The sequence below is a fragment of the Pelobates fuscus genome, chromosome 5 (assembly GCF_036172605.1).
Source record: "Pelobates fuscus isolate aPelFus1 chromosome 5, aPelFus1.pri, whole genome shotgun sequence".
Lineage (NCBI taxonomy): Eukaryota > Metazoa > Chordata > Amphibia > Anura > Pelobatidae > Pelobates > Pelobates fuscus.
This window is the reverse complement of record NC_086321.1, coordinates 158,375,647-158,399,081: the sequence shown is the minus strand read 5'-3', so window position 1 is coordinate 158,399,081 and position 23,435 is coordinate 158,375,647. Positions and strand designations below refer to the sequence as shown.

General features: G+C 42.0%; 1 protein-coding gene across 1 annotated transcript in view; it reads right to left on the bottom strand.

The window, feature by feature from the left end:
• PRODH (proline dehydrogenase 1) overlaps window positions 1–23,435 on the bottom strand; it is a 142,422-nt gene that overhangs the window by 27,422 nt on the left and 91,565 nt on the right. The window contains exon 8 of the mRNA XM_063454610.1: window positions 1,727–1,808. Coding sequence (XP_063310680.1) covers window positions 1,727–1,808 — 82 coding nt within the window. The remainder of the gene's footprint in view (window positions 1–1,726; window positions 1,809–23,435) is intronic.

The window sequence follows — 23,435 nt, the reverse complement described above, 5'->3', positions numbered from 1 at the left end:
CATCTGGTCCCCTAGAGGAGTATCCACCAGGTGGGAGACCTGCATAAAAGCCGGGCAGGGAGCCCCAGTAAATCAGTTCTGCTTGACCCTCAAACGAAGTGTCGTCTCGTTCTTGGGGGGAATTGGATTGTATGCGGTTACAGTGCGACTGCCAGGAGTGTAAGCTGTTCGTATGGTTATTCCTGTTAGGCTGTTTACAGCATTCGTGTGTTTCCTGTTCGGGAGTTTGGAGCATTCCCCTGGTTCCAGCTCGGGAGATTGGTGAATTCATGTGTTTGCGGTTCAGGAGATTGGTGAATTCATGTGCTTGCAATTCGCGAGATTGGTGATTGCAGTAGCTGCCTGTGCATCTGAAAAGGGGAATATCGCCTAAACAGTTTTTAACCTCTTGTGTGCAAAACTGTCCGTTACATGCTTCATTTGACAGTAGCCACAAAAGTACAATACTAAGGTCTATGGAGGACCCGGTAGGAGTTTCCATAGATGGCATCTTACAATGAGTGAGACCATGCCTGAATCCCACAGCTGTCACTTGTGATGAATGCTGGGGTTGGACAAAAGTTGATAGTAGAGCTCCACCTTTTGTCAACTTCTGTCAGTCTTAGGCTTTACCACAAGCCAAGTAGTCCATTACCCTGTGTCATTGTATTTTTGGATGGATTTGGAATTTCAATGGTTTCAATTTGGGCATGTGCGGTCTTCCCTTCCATTTATAATGTAATTACTGGCCCACGCAGCAGAGGTTATCACATTTTTTTATAAAAATATGCTTTCTATTTTATCACAATAGACACAAGTATGGTAAATAGGGAGAAATAAAATAAATCAAAAATAAAACCAACAAGACCTTGGCTTGCTTTCTTACAATTAAAATAAAAAAAAAATGTAAATTCATTACTGTGAAAAAAAAAACTGTTTGGCTGAGACAAAATAATATAGTAAGAAATCACAAAATATGTAAACAGGTGCAACTACGCCTTTTATATTTTAGATCAAGACATTGGTTAATACTAAAGTTATACAATTATTATTTAGGAGACTAGTCTACACAGTTGTTTAAAATGATAATGTAATAAATAATATTAGCAATAATAATGTTAGCAATAATAACAAAAGGCCTTTGTTTAGAGGACATATTTTTAACACTGTATTGCATATCCATATAGGGTGAGGAATTTTGTTTAAATATTATTTGTATAATGTTCAAGGGGAATCTAAACACCATAACCACAATAGTCCACTCTAGGAGGTGCCAGGTCTGGCAAAAATCTATGGTTTCCAATAGCCCTGTAGCACGGCTCTTGACCTGCAGATTGTGAATGCAGAAGCTACACTTACGCATCACATATGTCCATATCTGAACTGCACTTTGGACAGGAAAAAAAATACATTATGGAAACATTATAAAAATGTGTATGCAAGACACTGAAATCTATTTTGCTACAATAACATATCGGAAATCTTGTATGACTTGTTTAACCCCTTAAGGACACATGACATGTGTGACATGTCATGATTCCCTTTTATTCCAGAAGTTTGGTCCTTAAGGGGTTGAGACCTCAAATTTGGTTGAGTAGGGCAAAGTTTCCTTTTCTGTGCATGAAAGGTGTTTAGTGTCACAATGTCAACAATTGCAATGATTCCCCTACAATAATTTTGCCTCTGGCAAATGGGTAATTCCGTGGTACTGACGCACTAGAGTTCAAAATACAACAATTAAAAATACCTGCAAATTTGGTACAAGGAGAAGTTTAGAGATCTTTGTTCTGCTGTCGATCAGGCTGTTCCAGTCCAGCAAGTCAACCGTCCTGTATGGGGTAACAGACAAAATGTAACAAAACACACACAGACCAAAAACCAAAAACACTTGTTAGGATTTGATATTTTTTTTGAATTTTTTTAAATCTTTACTGAAGCAGCTCTCTGTGGCATTTAATAAAACTTGCAGAACATTTTACTTAAGGTTTTTTTTTCCAGGTTACCTCTACAAAGTGACAGAATGCACCATTTCAGCTATATCTATTCTACTCCTACTGTGGTTTTCCATATTGTATAGAGAACTGCCTGCCACTGTGCCTTGCATAGTATGGAACATGGAGATAATGGTATTCTAGAAAAGTACAGAAAGGGAATAAAGACCTTCAAATCAAATATGAGCCATGGCGAATTCATTAGTGGATAATTTATTTCAGTTAGATAATTTGATGATAAAACTACAGGCTTGACCTGCTACCCAAAATGAAGTCTATATCCAACCAAATGTGAGCAGAGTTTCGCTCTACACAGGATCCAGCAGAGTCCAATGTAAATCATCGAATGAAGAATCGACCCCAGTAAAGTCAGTTTGGATAGGTTATGTACAGCTGGGCTATCAGTACGTTTACTTAACACTCCCAGCTTGAACTGTACATTCTTCCACAGGGTTTAGCCAGGTAGCTGCATTTCAGGGGTCAGTGTATTGTGACAGGGATTATTACCTTTCAGTTCCACAGTTCCACAATATTCGGAAGAGCCTATTGATGGGTACCAACGATAACTTTATAGCCTAATTGGTTTTGTTAAACAGTAAAGCAGGCTATCAGCAAAATATTAGGTTCACAGCACGACATGTATATTGTATGATTTACACATCAGATTAAAATATATTTCCTGCATTGTTAGTCTGGCAGAATATAAATAGTCCTAGAACCCAGAGCCAATTTAATCATGTTTAGCTGCATGGAAAGACAGAACGCACAGCGCCTTGATAAATACTCCCCAGACTTTTACTGCTTATAGTTTATTTTTACAGTGATTTCACTTTCGGTAAGAAGAATCATTAGGAGTTTGGGGAACTACTGAAAAGAAAACTGTATTGTTTGCTGTCCAAAGTCTTTTTAGAGTGTGTTTTTCTCACTTATGTGCATAAAATTAAACAATCACCACAATACAATGACAAAGCAGATAATAGCAGAGGCAGAGCATGCTGTTGAAGATGTGCAGAAGTAGTTAGGGGTTTGAAAATACCATCTCTGATTACTCCTGGGTGAAGTTCATTTGATGGATACCAACAGCCACTGTTCTTAGTATCAGCACCAGAAATTCAAATACGTTGGAAAAAAGGAAAAAATAACCAAAAAAGTAAAACGAATGGCAAGACTCATTAAAAGTAAATGAACATCACCCAGTTTTTATAATGGAAGGCAGCTACATTAACCCTTCAGAAAACAATGGAAGTGAAATTAGCTTCTCACGTCTATAAGAAATAGTACCTCGATTAAGGTCACTTGAATCTGCCTGTGCTGGTAGAACAGTCACAGTTCTAGCCCCAGGAGATACAGATGTATAAATAGAAGATTGTTTTTTTTTTCCAAGTAAGCGACTACAAGCAGAGGTACGGGATATGTTAGCTAGAACAAAAGCAGTTCATGAAAAGCACTTACTGATTGAATTGGTTAGTCAGCATGCAGCACAGAATAAAAAAAGTTATTGGGAACTAGCAGCTTATTGGGTGGGATATTGAAATTACATGGTGATACTCTATAGCCTGACCTGGAAAAATATCACTTGCGGTCAGCCAATCAGAAAACTAATCCGTTACTGGTCACTGAATTACAAAACTATTGCTCTCTAGAGTAATGTTTAGCTCCTGCCTTGCAAAGAGCTGCCACTGAGAAAAACCCTTTCTGGTCCCTCCCCTGTTTCCCTCTTAAAGCGGCACTGTCATGCTGAACTAACCTCTCTTTAATCGCTTCCTCTTCTCCCTCTTTTAGGATCTGTTCTTCATTTCTTCCTGCCTGCTCTAGTTTTCTTTAAAACATAAGACAAAGTAGGAACTACTGTGTCTTATGAAGGTTTCCTATGCTTGACCATCTATGACCAGCGGAGGAGCAAAGTGTGCTCCGTTTCCTGTGGTCAGAGAAATTTTCCCACAATTCTCACCTTTCCTCCGTGTTCTTGCAATGCCTCCTTTCCGTATTGCCGAACGTCGGCAAAACTACAGAATTTCATCCTAACAGAATGAGAGCCATTTTAGGCAGCCATGACCCAGGAAGGATCTCTAACAGCCATCTAAGGAGAGGCCAGTAAAGTTATCACTAGGCTGTAATGTAAATACTGCATTTTCTCTGAAAAGAGTGTTTACAGCAAAAAGCCTGAAGGTTATTCTACTCACCAGAACAAATTCAATAAGCCGTAGTTGTTCTGGTGACTATAGTGTCCCTTTAAAATATATGTAATATATTGGAATTTATGCACCATTATCCTTATTTCAGCAGTTATAGCATGGCTCCCTCTTTTGGATACATACAAGATCTGTCCGGAAAGTAACCAGCCATTGTTAATATAACAAAAATGTTTTTTGCGACTTCAATGTAACCTGGCAGCCAAGCAGAGTCATGGCTGCCATTGAGTGAGCATGTGTACTGTTGCCGTCACAGTCAAAATTACTGAGTGATTAGAGCAACAAATCTGTATTAACTTTTGCACATAAAATCACCCAGGTGACTCAGCCCCCTTACAGCCCTTTTGGCGCCATGTGACTTCTGGCTTCTCCCAAAACTAAAATCACCTTTGAAAGGGAAGAGATTTCAGAAAGTCAATGAGATTCAGGTAAATATGTTAATGAGGCAGCTGATGGTGATTCCAACAAAGGATTTTGCAGAGTGTTTTGAACAGTGGAATAGACGCTGGAAGAACTGTGTGAAGTCCCAACACGCCTACTTTGAATGGGTCTGAGACATTATTGTCCTATATGCAATGTTTTTGTGTATCTTGTATCTATTTTTCATATTACATGGCTGAATACTTTCCAGACAGACCTCGTACAACAGCATATCATAAGGACTCAACTACTGATAAAATATACTATAAAATTCTAGCAGCTTTCGAATATTCAGTATGAACAGTACCTAAATTGTATCATCCTTTATTTTCTGCTTATGCTGTTCAAGTATTATGCTTTCAAAAAATAAAATAAAAAAAATCTTTACTGAATCAGACTATCAAATAACTAGACTCACAACATTTAAAGACTGGATACTCCTAATTGGTAATAGCAGTACTAACACTGGTATAAACCAAGTGCATTTATCTGTGTTCAAGTGCTGGTTTCTGATTTTAAAGGGACACTATAGTCACTATAAATAACACCTCCCTGCATGTGACTTGCACAGCCTTCCATAAACACTTCCTGTAAAGAGAGCCCTATTTAGGCTTTCTTTATTGCAAGTTCTGTTTAATTAGGATTTTCTTATCCCCTGCTATGTTAACATCTTGCTAGACCCTGCAAGAGCCTCCTGTATGTGATTAAAGTTCAATTTAGAGATTGAGATACAATTATTTAAGGTAAATTACATCTGTTTGAAAGTGAAACCAGTTTTTTTTTTCATGCAGGCTCTGTCAATCATAGCCAGGGGAGGTGTGGCTAGGGCTGCATAAACAGAAACAAAGTGACTTAACTCCTAAATGACAGTGAATTGAGCAGTGAAATAGCAGGGGAATGATCTATACACTAAAACTGCTTTATTTAGCCAGAGTAATTTAGGTGACTATAGTGTTCCTTTAAATATACCGGGATCTACAAGGAACTTCACCGGAGACTAGTATACACTTTGTATACAATTAGGCTGTATTTACATATTACTGCAGGTTTTAAACTCTTACACAAAATTGTTTGTGCACTTGAATCATTAAATGTGCCTATTTGAAATAGAGAATTTATTTTTAACCTTTAAAGACCAAACATTTTTCACTTTACAGACCCCGCAGAACCTTGTGGCCCAAAACCTTTTAAATAAAATAAATGCACAGCTTTCACATTCAAAGAAAAGATTTGAAAGTAATTTCCCAGTTGGAGAGTAGGTCTCTGAAAAAGGATATTCCAGTGTGACGTTTATATATTTAAAAAATATATATAGATTAATATAAAAGATAGACATACATCTATATGTACAGTCACATCTTTAAAATCATCTGCCTAATTTTGTTCCTTCATGCAGCAAAAGCAGCTGTGATGAGGCATCGACTCCACAAGATCTCTTAACGTGTCCTGTGGTATCTTGCACCAAGATCTTAGCAGCAGATCCTTTATATCCTGCAAGTTGTGAGGTGGGTGTCAGGATCGGGTCAGGGATCCAACACGCAGAGTACAAAGAGTAGCTGATACGTATACCGGTCCTTAGAATGGCCGGACTAACGTATAACTACAATAAAATGGTCAGAGACAAGCCGAGGTCGAGGATAACAGAGGACAGGTAAGCGAGAGACAAGCCGGGTCAAGGATAACAGAAAGGCAGGAGAGTAAACAACAAAGCCGGGTCAGAACCAAAAGACAAGAGAATAATAAAGCACTGTGTGACTAGGCGGACTAGAACCACGACAGGGCAATGAGTGAATGAGAGAACCACCGTTAAGTATCCTGGCTAGGGAGAGGGGACACGCCTCCGGCGAGTCCTGATTCGTCTCCCGAGATTTGAGTGGCAGGATGTTTCGGGTTAGCGTCATGACGTCTACCTCCGGTCCTTCTGTTATAAAAGGAAGTGACTCCCTCGCGGCCGGCGTTAGCAAGACCGAGTGAACCGCGGGAGACCGAGGAGACATGGCGTCCGGACGGATAACCTTCTAAGTCTCTACCTCTCTCAAAGGTAGAGACTCCAGGTACCCTGACAGTACCCCCCCCCCTCAGATACGCCCACCGGGCGGAAGGAGCCGGGGCGAGATGGAAAGCGGGAGTGAAATGCCCTGCGAAGACGAGGAGCATGAACATCCTCTTGTGGTACCCAACTCCTCTCCTCAGGACCATATCCCTTCCAGTCAACTAAATATTGTACTCGTCCCCGGGAGACACGAGAATCAATAATGGAGTTAACCTCATATTCCTCCTGACCCTCCACCTGAACAGGGCGCGGAGGGGCGATTGTGGAGGAGAATCTGTTACAGATTAGAGGTTTCAACAATGACACGTGAAAGGAGTTCGGGATGCGTAAAGTAGCTGGAAGAGCTAGACGATATGCCACTGGGTTAATTCGAGTCAAGATCCTGTAGGGACCAATATAACGAGGAGCGAATTTCATGGAAGGAACTTTAAGACGAATATTCCTAGTGCTCAACCACACTCTATCGCCTGGAACAAAATTCGGAGCCGCCCTTCTACGTTTGTCAGCATGTTTCTTTACCAGTACAGAATTGTGTAGAAGAATCTGTCGAGTCTGATCCCACAACTTCCTCAAGTTGGCCACATGGACATCAACCGACGGCACTCCTTGGGAAGGAGAAACCGGGGGAAGAATGGATGGATGAAAGCCATAGTTCATGAAGAAGGGACTTGAATGCGTGGAGTCACAAACAAGATTGTTGTGCGCAAACTCTGCCCAAGGAATCAAACCGACCCAATCGTCCTGGTGTTCGGAAACAAAACAACGTAAGTATTGCTCAATCTTCTGGTTAGTTCGTTCAGCAGCTCCGTTAGACTGAGGATGATAGGCGGACGAAAAATTCAATTTGATGCCTAATTGAGAACAGAACGACCTCCAAAAACGTGAAACAAATTGGGAGCCTCTATCAGAAGTGATCTCAGAAGGAATCCCATGTAAACGAAAAATCTCTTTAGCAAAGACCTCCGCCAATTCAGGAGAAGTCGGGAGTTTAGGCAAAGGTACGAAATGTGCCATCTTGGTAAACCTATCGACTACGGTGAGGATAACAGTGTGTTTTTTAGAAACCGGCAGATCCACAATAAAGTCCATTGCCACACAGGACCAAGGTTTGTCAGGAATTTCCAGCGGTTGTAGAAGGCCACAAGGAAGCGTATGCGGTAGTTTGGTTTTAGTACAGACCACACAAACCCCGATAAAATCCTTAATATCCTTCCGTAACGACGGCCACCAGAAATCCTTGGAGATCAAAGAATACGTCTTGCGGACACCCGGATGACCAGCCACCTTACTCTCGTGAAGACACTGTAAGAGCTCCAATTGAAGTTCAGGAGGAACGAAAAGTCTGGAAACCGGAGTCAGTCTAGGTGCCAGATGCTGCAAGTTCCTTATCTGATCAAGTAGCGGGGAATGAACTTTGAGAGTAGTGTTAGCGATAATGTTACACTTGGGTACTATAGAGGACAAAACCGGCTCAGATACGGCAGCAGGTTCATATTGGCGAGATAAGGCGTCGGCTTTAGAATTCTTAGAACCTGGCCTATATGTGAGTACGTAGTTGAAGTGAGTGAGAAATATGGACCAACGAACCTGTCTAGATGATAGTCGTTTAGCCTCCCCAATATAGGATAAGTTTTTATGATCCGTCAAAATAGTAACAGGATGCAAAGTACCCTCCAATAAATGTCTCCACTCCTTCAAGGCCATTATAACCGCTAGTAGTTCCCTGTCACCAATGTCATATCTGCTTTCAGTACCGGACAATTTTTTGGAAAAGTATCCACAAGGATGTAATGGTTTATCTACACCCAACCTTTGGGACAGAACAGCACCTATACCTGTCTCAGAAGCGTCTACTTCGAGTAGGAAAGGTAGAGTAGTATCAGGGTGAACTAAAATTGGTGCGGAAGCAAACAGCTCTTTGAGTGTCTCAAAAGCCCGAAGAGCTTCAGTAGACCAATTCTTAGTCTCAGCCCCTTGTTTGGTCATGTTAGTGATGGGAGCAATGATAGAGGAGTATCCCTTAATGAAACGTCTGTAGTAATTAGAGAAACCAATGAATCTCTGGATAGCCTTGAGACCCTGAGGTAAAGGCCAGTCTAGTATGGATTGGAGCTTCTCCGGATCCATTTCAAACCCCTCCCCAGAAATCACATAACCAAGAAACGTAGTTTGGGATTGGTCAAAGCTGCATTTCTCTAGTTTGCAGTACAAGCCATGCTGAAGAAGTTTGTGTAAAACCCTCCTGACTTGCCTGTGGTGAGTCTCAATATCCCTGGAATGTATAAGAATATCATCAAGGTATACAATTACACAGTCATCTTGAAACTCCCTAAGAACCTCATTAATAAGGTCCTGAAATACTGCCGGAGCATTGCAGAGACCAAAAGGCATTACAGTATACTCATAGTGCCCATATCGAGTATTGAATGCAGTTTTCCACTCGTCACCGTCGTGGATTCTCACCAAATTATAAGCACCTCTAAGGTCTAACTTAGTGAAAATTTTAGAACTTTTTAATCGGTCAAAAAGCTCGGTGATCAAGGGAATCGGATAAACATTTCTGATGGTTATCTTGTTAAGACCTCGGTAGTCAATGCAAGGTCTTAAAGAACCATCCTTCTTTTTAACAAAAAAGAATCCAGCCCCAGCAGGAGAGGAGGATCTTCTAATGAACCCCTTGTCTAGGTTTTCACGAATATACTCTTCTAGAACTAAGTTTTCATTCGTGGACAAAGGATATACATGACCCCTGGGGGGCATGGTACCAGAAAGTAAATTAATTTTGCAATCAAAAGGCCTATGTGGTGGTAAGGTATCAGCCTTTCTTTTGTCAAATACTGCCTTTAAATCTTGATACAAGGACGGTATCTGTACTTTGGTAGAGTCAGTAGCGTTATTAAGTGGGTTGACACTACAAAGAGGTGACACTTTCTTTAAACAACTCTCTTGACAATTCTGGCCCCAAGAAACTATTTCCCCTGATCTCCAATCTATAACGGGGTTATGTTTCTTAAGCCAGGAGTATCCCAGGACTATGGGAACAGAAGGGGATGAAATGAGTAGTAGGGATATTTCCTCCTTGTGTAGAATACCAATAGTTAAGTAAAGAGGTGTGGTCTCCCGGGAAATCACAGGCTCAACTAAAGGTCTACCATCAATGGCTTCAACAGCCAAGGGTGTCTTCCTTAACTGGGATGGGATAGTGTGTTTGGTGAGAAACTTTTGGTCGATAAAACTCTCAGCAGCGCCGGAGTCTATCAATGCCATAGTTTCTAAAGTTCCCTTCTCCCAAGTTAAAGAGACCGGTAATAGGAGTCTATGTTCTTTGTAGTTATGAGTAGAGGACAAAATCGAAACACCCAAGGTCTGTCCTCTAGAGAAACTTAGGTGCGAGCGTTTCCCGGACGGCTGGGACAGCTCAAACGTACATGACCTCTGAACCCACAATACATACACAGTCCCTCTCTTCTCCTGTACTGTCTCTCCTCCTCTGAGAGACGAGTAAGGCCTAACTGCATAGGTTCTGAAACCTGTGGATCTTTGGTTTCAGCAACTTGAAATGATGGTACTAGTCTAGAGAAAGATTTAGCGGTTCTATCTCGAGTATTCTGTCTCTCCCTTAGGCGTTCGTCAATACGGGAGATAAAGGAAATTAAGTCCTCCAGATTCTCGGGAAGTTCTCTTGTAGCTACCTCATCAAGTATTACATCAGATAATCCATTTAAGAATACGTCTATATAGGCCTGTTCATTCCATTTTACCTCTGCCGCCAAAGACCTGAACTCTAGTGCATAATCCACAAGTGTTTGGTTGTCTTGTCTAAGGCGCAACAGTAATCTGGCTGCATTGGCCTTCCTGCCAGGAGGGTCAAAAGTTCTTTTAAAAGCAGCTACAAAGGAATTATAGTTATAGACTAATGGATTATCATTCTCCCACAACGGATTCGCCCATCTCAGAGCTTTCTCAATGAGTAAGGTAATAATAAATCCCACCTTTGCCCTATCAGTAGGGTATGAACGGGGCTGTAGCTCGAAATGAATACTGATCTGGTTCAAAAAGCCACGACACCTCTCAGGAGAACCAGCATAACGTACAGGTGGGGTAACTCGGGAAGAAGCACCTACAGTAGCTACCTCTAACCCTGAACCCACAGAAGAAGCAGAAGTGTTACGCCTCTCCTCAGGTGGATTAATAGGGCGAGACAGCAGCGCCTGTAGTGCCAGAGCCATCTGATCCATCCTATGATCCATGGCGTCAAACCTAGGATCAGGAGAACCAAGCTGACAATTTGTACCTGCAGGATCCATGGCCCTGTCGTAATGTCAGGATCGGGTCAGGGATCCAACACGCAGAGTACAAAGAGTAGCTGATACGTATACCGGTCCTTAGAATGGCCGGACTAACGTATAACTACAATAGAATGGTCAGAGACAAGCCGAGGTCGAGGATAACAGAGGACAGGTAAGCGAGAGACAAGCCGGGTCAAGGATAACAAAGGCAGGAGAGTAAACAACAAAGCCGGGTCAGAACCAAAAGACAAGAGAATAATAAAGCACTGTGTGACTAGGCGGACTAGAACCACGACAGGGCAATGAGTGAATGAGAGAACCACCGTTAAGTATCCTGGCTAGGGAGAGGGGACACGCCTCCGGCGAGTCCTGATTCGTCTCCCGAGATTTGAGTGGCAGGATGTTTCGGGTTAGCGTCATGACGTCTACCTCCGGTCCTTCTGTTATAAAAGGAAGTGACTCCCTCGCGGCCGGCGTTAGCAAGACCGAGTGAACCGCGGGAGACCGAGGAGACATGGCGTCCGGACGGATAACCTTCTAAGTCTCTACCTCTCTCAAAGGTAGAGACTCCAGGTACCCTGACAGTGGGGCCTCCATGAATCAGTTTTGTTTTTCCAGCACATCCCACAGATGGTTAATCAGATTAAGATTGGATGAATTTGGAGTCCAAGGCAACACCTTGAACACTGTTATGTTTCTAAAAGTAATATCAGGAAGTATTACTTTACTGAGAGAGTAGTGGATGCATGGAATAGCCTTCCAGCTGACGTGGTAGAGGTTAATACAGTAAAGGAGTTTAAGCATACGTGGGATAGGCATAAGGCTTTTCTAGCTATATGATGAGGCCAGGCACTAATTTAGAGTATTTAGTAAATTGGACAGACTAGATGGGCCAAATAGTTTTTATCTGCCGTCACATTCTATGTAAACCATTCCTGAACAATATTTGCAATGTGGCAAGGTGCATTATCTTGCTGAAAGAGGCCACTGCCATTAGCGAACACCATTCCCATGAAGGGGTGTACGTAGTCTGCAACAATCTCTAGGTATGTAGTATGTGTCAAAGTAACATCCACATGAATGCCAGGACCCAAGGTTTCCCACACTGCCCTTTTCCCCTAGTGAATCTTTTTTGCCATCTCTTACCCATGTAGCGCACGCACGCACGCACGCACGCACACACACACACACACACAGTCATCCACCATATTCCAAAATAAAATAAGATTCATCAAACCAGGCTACATTCTTCCATTGCTCTATGGCCCAGTTCTTTCAGTGGTGAACAGAGGTCATCAATGGCACTCTGACTGGTCTCCAGCTACACAGCTCCATACGCAGCTGTGACAGTAGTCACCATCACCTGGAGTTTCATAAAGACGCATTATGTAGGACCCTAGACTACTAGGTCTAAGTCACCCTGTGCCTATTATAGGTGCAGGGAGTGTATTGTTGTTTTGCTAAAGGTTTTGTGTGCTCTCCTGTCCTTCTGGTGCTTGCTACCAACTAGGTAGCTTGGCTGTGGCGCCTATACATCGCCACCTATTGGTAGCAACTATAATATGCACTAGCCGAATAGCAAGGCTGGTTAATCTGCATAGCCAGGTGAGTACATATTATGGTTTCTGCAGGCAGGAGAGATATTTAATGTTAATTATTGTCTTCCTCGCCCCTTTATTAATATGTTTCTTCACATGATTTGGTTTTATGCATTTTTTATTTTTTTTTAAATTCTTTATTTTATTGTGCATTTATTAGACAAGGTACATTGTATACTAGCAATGCCACAACAGCAAATGCCAGAGTTTTCATAAGCATAGATATACACTCATATGGCATGGATAGACTGTGCACATTTTTATATTATAGAAGAGTAGACAACAGTATAATGCTGAACTTAACGTGTATATGAAAGATTAAGGAGGCTTATCTACAAGCTATACTATATAAGAGTGTCGTAGATGCTTGTCTAAGAGTGTTAAGGTAGATGCTTGTTTCCGAGGGGACCAACATTTTGCACAGTTTAGTTAATAGGTAGCTTAGTAATAACAGTAAACATAGTACGATTTCATCGTGCTCTGTGACGATTAAGGACAGGCAAACAGTGCCTGACTAGTTAAGATTTGTATATCAGACATGTTAGCCTAATTGCACACATTTTGCTACGTCTTTAAGAGTGGCGCTTTCAAGGCGGGTAGTAAAATGCCGCTTGGTTACGTTTCCCTGAGAACGCTTCATAACAATGAACTGCCCAATTTCCTAGCATTTAAACAGAAAGGCCAGGAGATATGTGGGTATGTGCTCAAGATTGTATAGCAGTATGTATAGCAGTTTTAAGTAAACAAGATAATGCAGACGCTTATGATTCATAATATGCAAGATGTATGATTGTGGTTAGCCTGATCTAACAGTTATATACAAACAGCCCCTGCCAACTCTAGACAGTAGAAAAAGCAAACTAAGTAAACTGATAACAGGTTGAACATATAAGCATTAGGATTTTGTGATATTCTCATTACATCTAGCTGCTTGCTGGCTTTTCAGGTTATGTGAAGTCCGGTGAAGGCCCTGCATAACTCACTAAATTCAATGCCTGTGTTTTATACAGCTCTAATAAAAAGTAGGATGTAACTGGCTAGGTAGATTGTACACTTCCAAAGCATAAGATAATAAGCTAGGCAACTCGCACGTTTTATCATATTTATGTTTCTAAATTATGGAGCCATCTCCACTTGGTTCACTATGTTGAGGTAATATATGTGAGGATAAGAGTCGCGCTGGCGATAGTTATTATTGTACAGAGTCACTGGTAACGTGTTGTCTCAACAGCAGGACCTAGAGAAAAATGTTGTGGTCCCTTGATGCGATTAGACCGCATATCGATGGCTGTAAGCGTGCCCTCCAGATGCAGGTGGGAAATGTCCACTTGAGGGGCATTGAGGTAGGCCCTTTAGCCGATGCCCGTTGCCTGGACGTGGTTCTTGTCTTCAAAGGTGCCCCTGGGCTGGGACTCCGTTCCAGCAGCATGCAGTGGAGTGTGTAGCCGTGTGTCTCCCCGGTTTGCGGTTGTAGTTTGGGGGGACCGGGTCAAGCTTCGTCGAGCGCCGGCTCTCGGGTCATGTAAGTAGCTGGCGTGGGAGGTTGGTTTAGCATTCTTTGTTGCCTCGATGTGGGGGCCTGCGTGGTCACTCATGTAACATGGTGTGGCTTCCTGCCCGTGAGAGCGGCGGTGTGTGCGTAGCCTGGCAGCCTTCCCGGATGCCTGTGGTGGGTGCCTGTAGTGGCGCCGGCGGGTTACTGGACGAATCCATGTAGCCACTAGTTTTGCCGCCCGGCGGTAAGGCAGTCCTCGTTCACGCAGCATCTTCCAGAGGCTCTGGCAGAGCCAGTCAAATTCCCCCAGAGGGTGAGTGTATGGTTGGGCTTGTGCGCCCCGCTTTTGGGGTTCTCGTTGGGCGGCCATCTTAGCTGCGGTCCAGTTGCCTGGTGTTTGTCGGAGCTGTTCCAGCCGTTGTGTCTCAAGCTTAGAGTACCGGGATATCCCTCACCGGTGGGGGGGGGGGAGGAAGTGTACCTGGGAGACCTCTGAGCAAGTTGCTACAGACGGCGTGGATGTCGGGCGCCTCTCTTGCTTCGTCTGAGTAGGCCTCAGGTCTATCCCCGGTCAGATGCCACCGATTTCGGTCAGGAAAGTTGCCGCTGTGCTTCTGCATGTAAGTGCTCACTTCTTTAGGTCGTTTAATCGTCGATTTGGTAGGTTTTTGCCCACTTTTGGGCCAAATACAAGCGTTTTGGCACGGAGCTTGTCTCATGTGCGACCTCTCTGCATGGCAGCTTGGCTCCACCCCCCTGTTTTATGCATTTGTTTGAGTGTGTCACCGTAAGCTTTATGTAATGATCATATTGGCTAGTCCCAAGTAAAAATAAAGCTTTGCATGTTAGTTCTATTGGGAACTGTGTGTCCTGTGTGGATTTTTATGGATCCCAGTCACAGAGTTGTCGTACCTATTGGCTAGCTGCACGATCCCTCTAGCCCTATGACTAGGCCTGAGAGCCGCAACGGACTTTATAAAGACAAAAGCAATCACATTGCAGGCAGAGGTGGTATCTGCCTGGGAAAAAAGTTGCAATGGAATAGGCAGAGGGGACGATTCCTGCTTGGAAGAAAAGTCTAGTCGGGTGTTAGAGTTCTGGAGAGACCCCTGTCAAGCATCAGCGACTGGGGTTGAAGCATTCCAGGCTCCCTCCCTAATGGCTAGTAAGTGGACTGGGCGGGGGTACTCTGTCGGAGTACAGGAGCTTTGCCACAGCAGCAATCTGCGATGCACTGTGTGTTCGGACTCCTTTCTATCATGGCCACCATTAAGCTTTTCAGTAATCCGAGCTACATTAGCTCTTCTGTGTGATTGGACCAGATTGTTTAGCCTTTGCTCCCCATGTGCACGAATGAGTCTTGGGTGCCCATAACTCTGATGCCAGTTCACCGGTTGTCCTTCCTTGCACTACTTTTTGTAGGCAATAAGCACTGCATACTGGGAAAACCCCACAAGACTTGACATTTTGGAGATGCTTTGACCCAGTCATCTAGCAATCAGTAACTGGTCTTTTCGCTTGTCCATTTTTCCTACTTCCAAAACATGAAATTCAAGAACTTGCTTACTTGCGGTCTGATATATCTCACCCCTTGACAGGTACCATTGCAATGATAAATGCTATTCAGTTTACCTATCAATGCATTTAATGTGGTAGCTAATCATTGCATTTATATTGGGATTTAAAGTTAAGTTCAGTTTTTCATTTTACATTTTTCAATGTGTATGTGGTGTAATTTAATACATTTTGAAAGATTTTTTTTTCCCTTTCTGTAAGCTGGAGCTTCCCTTTAAAAAGTCATTTTGTCTATTAATCTTCTAACGGTATTGAGATACAATAAAGTGCAAGGCAATAAAACAAGCTCTAGCAATGAATCCTTAAACGCCAACTTCAAAGTTGCCCAAGACTGAAATCCATCAAAATAAATATAATATACAATGTAACATATACATTTGTGACTGCTGTCCTGGACAAAATCCTGATAACCTTCATGCATACCTGTTAGACTGGTATTTCTATGCATTGCAACATTAACTATGACAGCTTTACCACTGTGCAAAAAAAATAAAAAAAGAGAACCCATGCAATATTTCCTCCTAATTGTACCCTCTGGTGCACAGCGTGACAGACATTTATGTAGTTCTAATAGGAAAAATATAGATACCACCAGTTTGCTATGATAGACTGGAGTTGATAGTAGGGTCATGTACATCTATTCTTGTAATCATTGCACTAAAATCAATGAATGACCTATAAAACTACACAAAGACTGCATTAGCAAAACAGTGTTATTAAGCTGTACAATAGAATTCATTTGGCAAGTGGCAACACTAAATCATGAACAGGGATAACACACTGCATTTAGCTTGTGAGCTTGTTTGGACAGGGTCCACTTTGCCTACTGTTCCCGTAAGTCATACATGTTTGGCTAGAAATAAATGTTGGTCTCGTTTCCTGTTGCACAGTGCTGTGGAATAAGTTAGTGCTATACAAATAATTCTAAATGTATTGCATGTTCGAACTATATAAGCACCAAGTGTTTAAGTGATCTGTCGGGTAACCTGGTTTACGCATTGCTTTGCTTGGAACTGCATTGGTTTATAAACTACAGCTCCCATGATGCTCAGTCATCTTCGGCACCTAGTTCAGTGAAGACTAACTCTGGCAATTTAAAAGTTTGTGAACTATATTTACAAGAATGCACGGATCAGCATCCTGGGTAATAGTTTCTCATGAACATCGAGTGCAAAGATAACCATCATTGACCTTGACTGACCCTGGTGAACAAACATTTTTAGAAATATATGGTAAAAAACATATTTTAAAACCAAACAGTGCTTGCATACTTAGACAATTCAAACTGGATTGCCCCATCTGTCAGAATTGTATGTTTGTAGTACAGATGTTTATGGGATACATAAATTAAACTGTAAATATGCCAACGTTTTGTCTAGATACTGTTGGCATAGTCAGACATGTTCAACCTGTTAAGTTTTAATTCAGGATTGCTGTGCCTTCTGTTATTAAAACATATAAATAAATGTCTAATAAAAGCAAGCAGACAATCTAGCCTAGTCAAGCATTTAATTTCAGTAAAATCTAGAGTAATATATAATTGATTCATTTAGATGCACTTACTTTAAAGGACACTTATAGCACACAAAAAGTACATTTATATCTAATAATATCAATAAAGCAATCAGTATGTATTTAGGTCTGGAAATATTTGGACACCGGCACAATATTAATAATTTTGGTTCTGTACGCCACCACAATAGATTTGCAATGAAACAACCAAGATGCAATTTAAGTGCAGACTTTCATTGTTAATTTAAGGGGTGTAACATAAATATCTTGTGACGCCTTAAGTAATTGCAAAAATTTTCATACACTGTCCCATTATTTCAGTAGCTCAAATGTAATTGGACAAACAGACAAAATATAAACAAAATTTAAATTTGTAATACTTTGTTGAGAATCCTTTGCAGGCAATGATTGCTTGAACTCTGGAACGGATGGACATCACCAAACGCAGTTTTTTTTCCTTTGTGATGCTTTGCCAGGCCTTTATTGCAGCTGTCTTCAGTCGGTTTGTTATGGGTCTTTCTGCCTTGTGTTTTATCTTTAGCAAGTGAAATTCAAGTGAAAGTGAAATAGGCACAATACTCGATCGAGTTGAGATCAGGTTATTGACATGGCCATTGCAGAATTTTTCACTTCTTTGATTTACAAAAACTCCTGGGCTGCTTTCACTATATGTTTTGGGTGATTGTACATCTGTATATTGAAGTGCTGTCCAATCTTCACTAAATTTGGCTGAATCCAAGTAGACAATATATCCCTATACACTTCAGAATTCATCCAGCTGCTTCTGTCTTCAGCCACATCATCAATAAACACTGGTGACCCAGTACCGTTGGAAGCCATGCGTGTCCATGCCACCTCACTGCCTCCACTGTGTTTTACAGATGCTTTAGATCATGAGCCGTTCCAAGAATCTCCATACATTTTTCTTACCATTATTCTAGTACAGGTTTGATCCAAAGAATGCTGTTCCAGAACAGGGCTGGATTTTTTAGAAAAAATTTTTTGGCAAGTCTAATTTGGCTTTTCTATTCTTGAGGCCTTGTGGTGAACCCTCTACATTTTTTCTTGTAAAGTCTTCTCTTTATTTTAGACTTGGATAATGATATGGCTACCTGCTAGAGTGTTCTTCACTTGGCTCGATGTTGTGAAGGGTTTTTTGTTTACCATAAAAAGAATCCTACAATCATCTACCACTGTTTTGCATGGACTTTTTGTGTTGCAGAGCTCATCATTGCATTCTTTTTTTTTCTCAAAATGTACCAAACTGTTGCTTTGGCCACTCCAAATGTTCCTGCTACCTCTCTGATTGATTTTATTTTTTGGCAGACTAAAGATAGCCTGTTTTACTTGCATTGAGCGCTCCTTTGACTGCACGTTGGGAGTTCAAAGTAACAACTCCAGATCTTTTACATGCTAATTTGATGAAGACATAATGAAGGAATAGCCTATACCTGTCCATGAAGCATCTTTTGAGTCAATTACATATTAAAGAGCTGTAATTCATAAAACCTTCCTCCATTTTGAGATGGAATACTCTCAACCCTTTCTCCAATTTTGATGTGAATACCCTGAAATAAAGCTGAGAGACTGTACTTTAAGCCTTTATTCATTGTTTAACTGTCATTGTTTGGGGGTAAAAAGCCAAAATAACAAAACTTGTGTCAGTGTCCAAATATTTCTGGATCTTACTACAGAAATATTTTTTTCTTCAGCAATAGTGGTGTAACATTCCATTTAAAATACCATCCAAGGGGGGCGGGGCCTGGGCAGCATGGCGACTGGCTGCACATCGCATGAGCTCCATACTTAGAGCTCACAATCTGCCTGATATCGGGCACCCAGCCAGCCGCCGACACCCTACAAAGCTGCACACATCTAAGTACGATCCCGGGAGAAGTTCCTGCAACCTTGTGGACTTACCTACTCGAATCTCTTACAGAGACTACACTGAGGCCTACCACAGCTGACGGGCGAGTGAAACGGCCGATCACCCGACCCACAAGCAGCTGCAACACATCTACCACTCTGTCGCTCACCCAGTTACCCCCCCCCCCCCCTCTGGACCGGGGGGGATATCCCAGTCCCTGTTCAAGAACTCTCGCTCTCCAGCAACAAGCAAGGGGCCCATTAGAGACCCACACGGCGCACGCAACATGGCCGCCGCCTCAGCGACTCAGCAATCATTGTCAGGCCTGACAACACAAGACTGGCTCACCGCATTCAATCAGAGATTTGACGACATCTGTCACAAATTCTGGTGTCGGATCCAAGACAGAGCTCAGAGACAACCCTCCCGCTCAAAACAACGGCCCCACAACAAAATCCTTGAAACATACCCCTCACCCAGGCAGGAGACTGTAGAGAGAAACGGCACACATGTACATACACCTCCTGCGGTGCGGATGGAGGATGCCGGGGCCTACCACACCTGCTCTTCTTCCGAGCCGAGGGCTCAAACGGAGGTAACCCCTCACTGCCGTCCATACACCCAGAGGGCCATCCGACACCCGGAGAACCCATGGGCCCACAATCCCGTGGAAAGGATCAATGGACACCAGGCACGGGACCCCAAAAAGGTCTTGGGCCGAGGACATGGGAGGTGGAGACCCCACGCACCGATATCCAGTCGACAGGAGACAGCACAAGACCCACTCAGACCCGGTTTGCAGAAGGGTGTGGGGAACACAAAAGCGACCTACCAAACATCACAGTCCTCTACAAGGGACCGACATGGACAGAGAGCCACCCCAGGAGACGGCCACCCACTCTACCAACGCCTTGGACCCACCTGCCAAAACATGGCACCTCCGGCACCCGGAAGCGGCGGCCTCCCAGCCGTGGGCATAGGCTGAACAAACTGTCCCATAGACTGGCAGGGAAGTGCTGTGGCTCAGTAACCTGTAGGATGACCCACGAACTGTGAATCGCACCCAACTCGGGACTCAGTTACCACCTCCACAAGGCTAAGCAACTCACCTACCACAGGCCTTATTAATGTCTGCATGCATTCTATTTCGTTTATATTTCTTTAATGTTTATGTGTATCCTGTATGCATCCTTTTAATGTTTAACTGCCAGCTGGGAGCCTCCCTCAGGGAATGGCTATCAGATACAGTGCCTAAACTACTAAATGGTCTGAGCCTAAATAGAAATATCTAAGTCATGTTTGCAACCAGCCTTGAAGATATTAGATCAACCGTGCATAATAGTGCCAAAATTGAGATATTGTTTTCTGTAGATGTAGCTCCTATAACTGGTAGCTGTTGATGCGGCACTATAACTAATGCAATGCCCTTTGCTAATCCTGAGACTAATCACTTTATTAAGCGCGATGTAGTGGTAGTACACAGCGCACGTACATGCATAGTACATAGCCTGCCGTTAGTGTTTTACCTACACAATGCCTTTTGGTTACGTACCTCTTGCTTTTTGGTTACGTACTGCGCAGGCCCACCTATTAGATGTTAAGCACTCCAGCATTGAGCGACATGATTTTCTTAGCAATGATTTACATATAAGTGTTTTAAAACTTTTGATTTTTAGCACTGCAGACCTCCCTGACCTAAGGCAGCAAAAGTTATTTAAGCTTGATGAGCCTTTAACTATCCCCCTGTAACCCTGTATGACACTCTTGATTAAACTTAGGTTAAGCCATTAAAACAGGGCATTCTAGCTAGCTGAGCAATGTTTAACAATTTATTAATTCTTAGTATATACTCTCTGTATGTTTGCAGTCTTAAGCCTGATGATCATAACGTGAACCGCTACAACAGACATACAAAGTTAGCGTGTATTAAGCTTGTTTTCACATCATAAAAATTGTGCCTTTTTCCAAATGCCATGCAACTGTTAACATATACCTGTTTTTAAAATCGCCTGTAACTGCTATCGTGGCATTGCAAGCATTTTTTGTTATTCCGTGCACAACAAAAATAAAGAATTAAAAAAAAAAAAAATACCATCCAACTGACTTTTTGGGGAGTTGAGTAGCTCTTTTGGATCTAATTAGCCAGTTTTCTGATCATACCAGATATTTTTTTTCCATTTAAAAAAAAGGCTAAGTAGAATGGTTTTCAATTTTAAATGAATTAAAATGCATTTTTTTTAAACAAATCCCTGGAATCTCAATCCACTTTGTTTCCAAAAAATAATGCTGGATATGGCTAAGCATTCTCTAAAAAAAAAAAAAAAAAAAAAAAAAAAAAACAGTTTTCTGTGGGAGATGAACAGAACATGTACACATACACACAATATTGATAGATGCTGCCTTAAAGGGACATTAGAAGCACCCAGATTACTTCATCGCAACATTGCTGCTCAACGTTTACATTTTGCATGGCTAAAATGCCACTTGTGGCTGTAACTGACAGCCACCAGAGGTGATTCTGCTGAAGTGGAACTTGGCTATTTTAATCAGATAATCTCAGAGAGAACATTTGATTGGCGCAGTGCAGTATTTCACCATGCATGTACACTAGTTTCCTAAAACTCACTGTAAAACTCTTCCAACTCTCATACGGTGGTGGGACAGTAATATAGATAGATTAAAATTATAGCATTAGGAAGTTTTGTAGAAAATCACAATTTCGTAGATATGGCAACGTTTACATTGCAGGGCTCAACACATCTGTAGTGGCAGTCTTTCTTCGGCAATGATTGAGTTTGCTTTGGTTATGTGATGTTCAACATCAAATGCTATCAAATTCTAATCATAGCATTTCCCTATAAGAAGCCTGTGACTGGATGAGTGTGGCATGCACTTCTCGTGACCTATGCTTTTCTATTTAAAGCACTGTATTGGATGAGAAAACCCAAGAAGAGTTGTGACATTGTGAGAGGTGGATCTGGTGGCTTCAAAGGCAGTGTCTCGCCACTGAAAGCAAGGTAAGTTAAATATTTTTAATTTAACTGCTCTGACACTTATCTTGACTGCAGCAGACCCACTCACAATGGCAGACATGCAACCGTTCCCAGAGCACGGGTCGCCACAGTTACTGAAGACTCATCAAAGTGCAGCAGAGCACATACTAGATCGCTTGACCGAGCACTTTAAGAACTTCTGGGTAAAATTAGAAGCACGTCTTGTATCAGCACCGATGCCTGATCGGACCCGTGAGCACAGAGGGAAGAAGCAGGAGGTGAGCAGCCCCCCCCTGGGCGCAGCTACACCACAAGCACCTGTGTCTCATCACTTTGGTCTACCTGGGCTAAGAGCCAGCAGGGATAAACTCCCTTTGCATCGTCCATTTAAGCAGTCCATCAGGAGCTTCAGCCATTTCCTCACTAGGAAGGACTGTCCTTTTAAATTACTTTACAATATATATTAAATGTACTGCAAATAATTATAATACTTTTATATGTTTGTCTTAGCTATTTCCCCATTTAACACTATATATATTTCTCTTTCCCTTCTATTTACCTCATTTAGAAGGTTTTATATATAATATTTATATGCTCTTATGTCTAAAAGACTGTATTCTATTAAGAACTGGCAAAGAATACATGACAAGGACTTTTTGAAAATGGCGCCGATAATATTTCCGGCCTATAGCGCCGGAATGACGTCATGTGGTGCGGGACACGTCGGACAATTCCGGATGACGAAAGCGGAAGTAAAAGAACACAAACACCGCGGAAAAGAGCGCCAACCTACTCACATAAAAGGAAAATACTGGAGATGAACATACAGCACCACTTGAGAAAGGCTCTACTGCCGAAATGCGTCGCGGTATTACCTATGGACAATTTTTAACTTGTATTTGAATATTTCTGAGTTTATATCAAATAAATAATTTTACTTTGATCCTGCATCCTGGAATAATTGAAAATTTACATCCAGGGATAACTCATCTATATCTTCTACATCTATACAAGACGTCCAGCCTAAAAGCTTGTCATCTCCAATACAAGTCCTTAGTCTGAGTCAGCTTTTATAAGTGACTCAGAAGCATGTGAGGTCAACTAGTTACCTATACTCATTTTATCTATTTTTAACAATATTATCCTATGTTCCTTTTCTCTTTTATGTCTTACTGTTTTAGATATATATCCAGGACGGTTCTGGTAATATAGTTCTAATTGTATATATTGAGTGCTCTCACCAAATATTTCTTATGCACTTTAGTTTTGTGTGGTTGAGTGATTCACACTAGGTGATAGTAGCACCAAATTTTACGGTTTTTCCTCATACCCTACACTTTTTATAATATTAATACTGCAGAGGTCATGTGTATTCGGTGTGTACACCAATGCAAACACACACTCCCTTTCGCTCTAACCTAATAGTATCAACTTCTATCCAGATCATATCTGATAAAATCTCCCAAAGGTT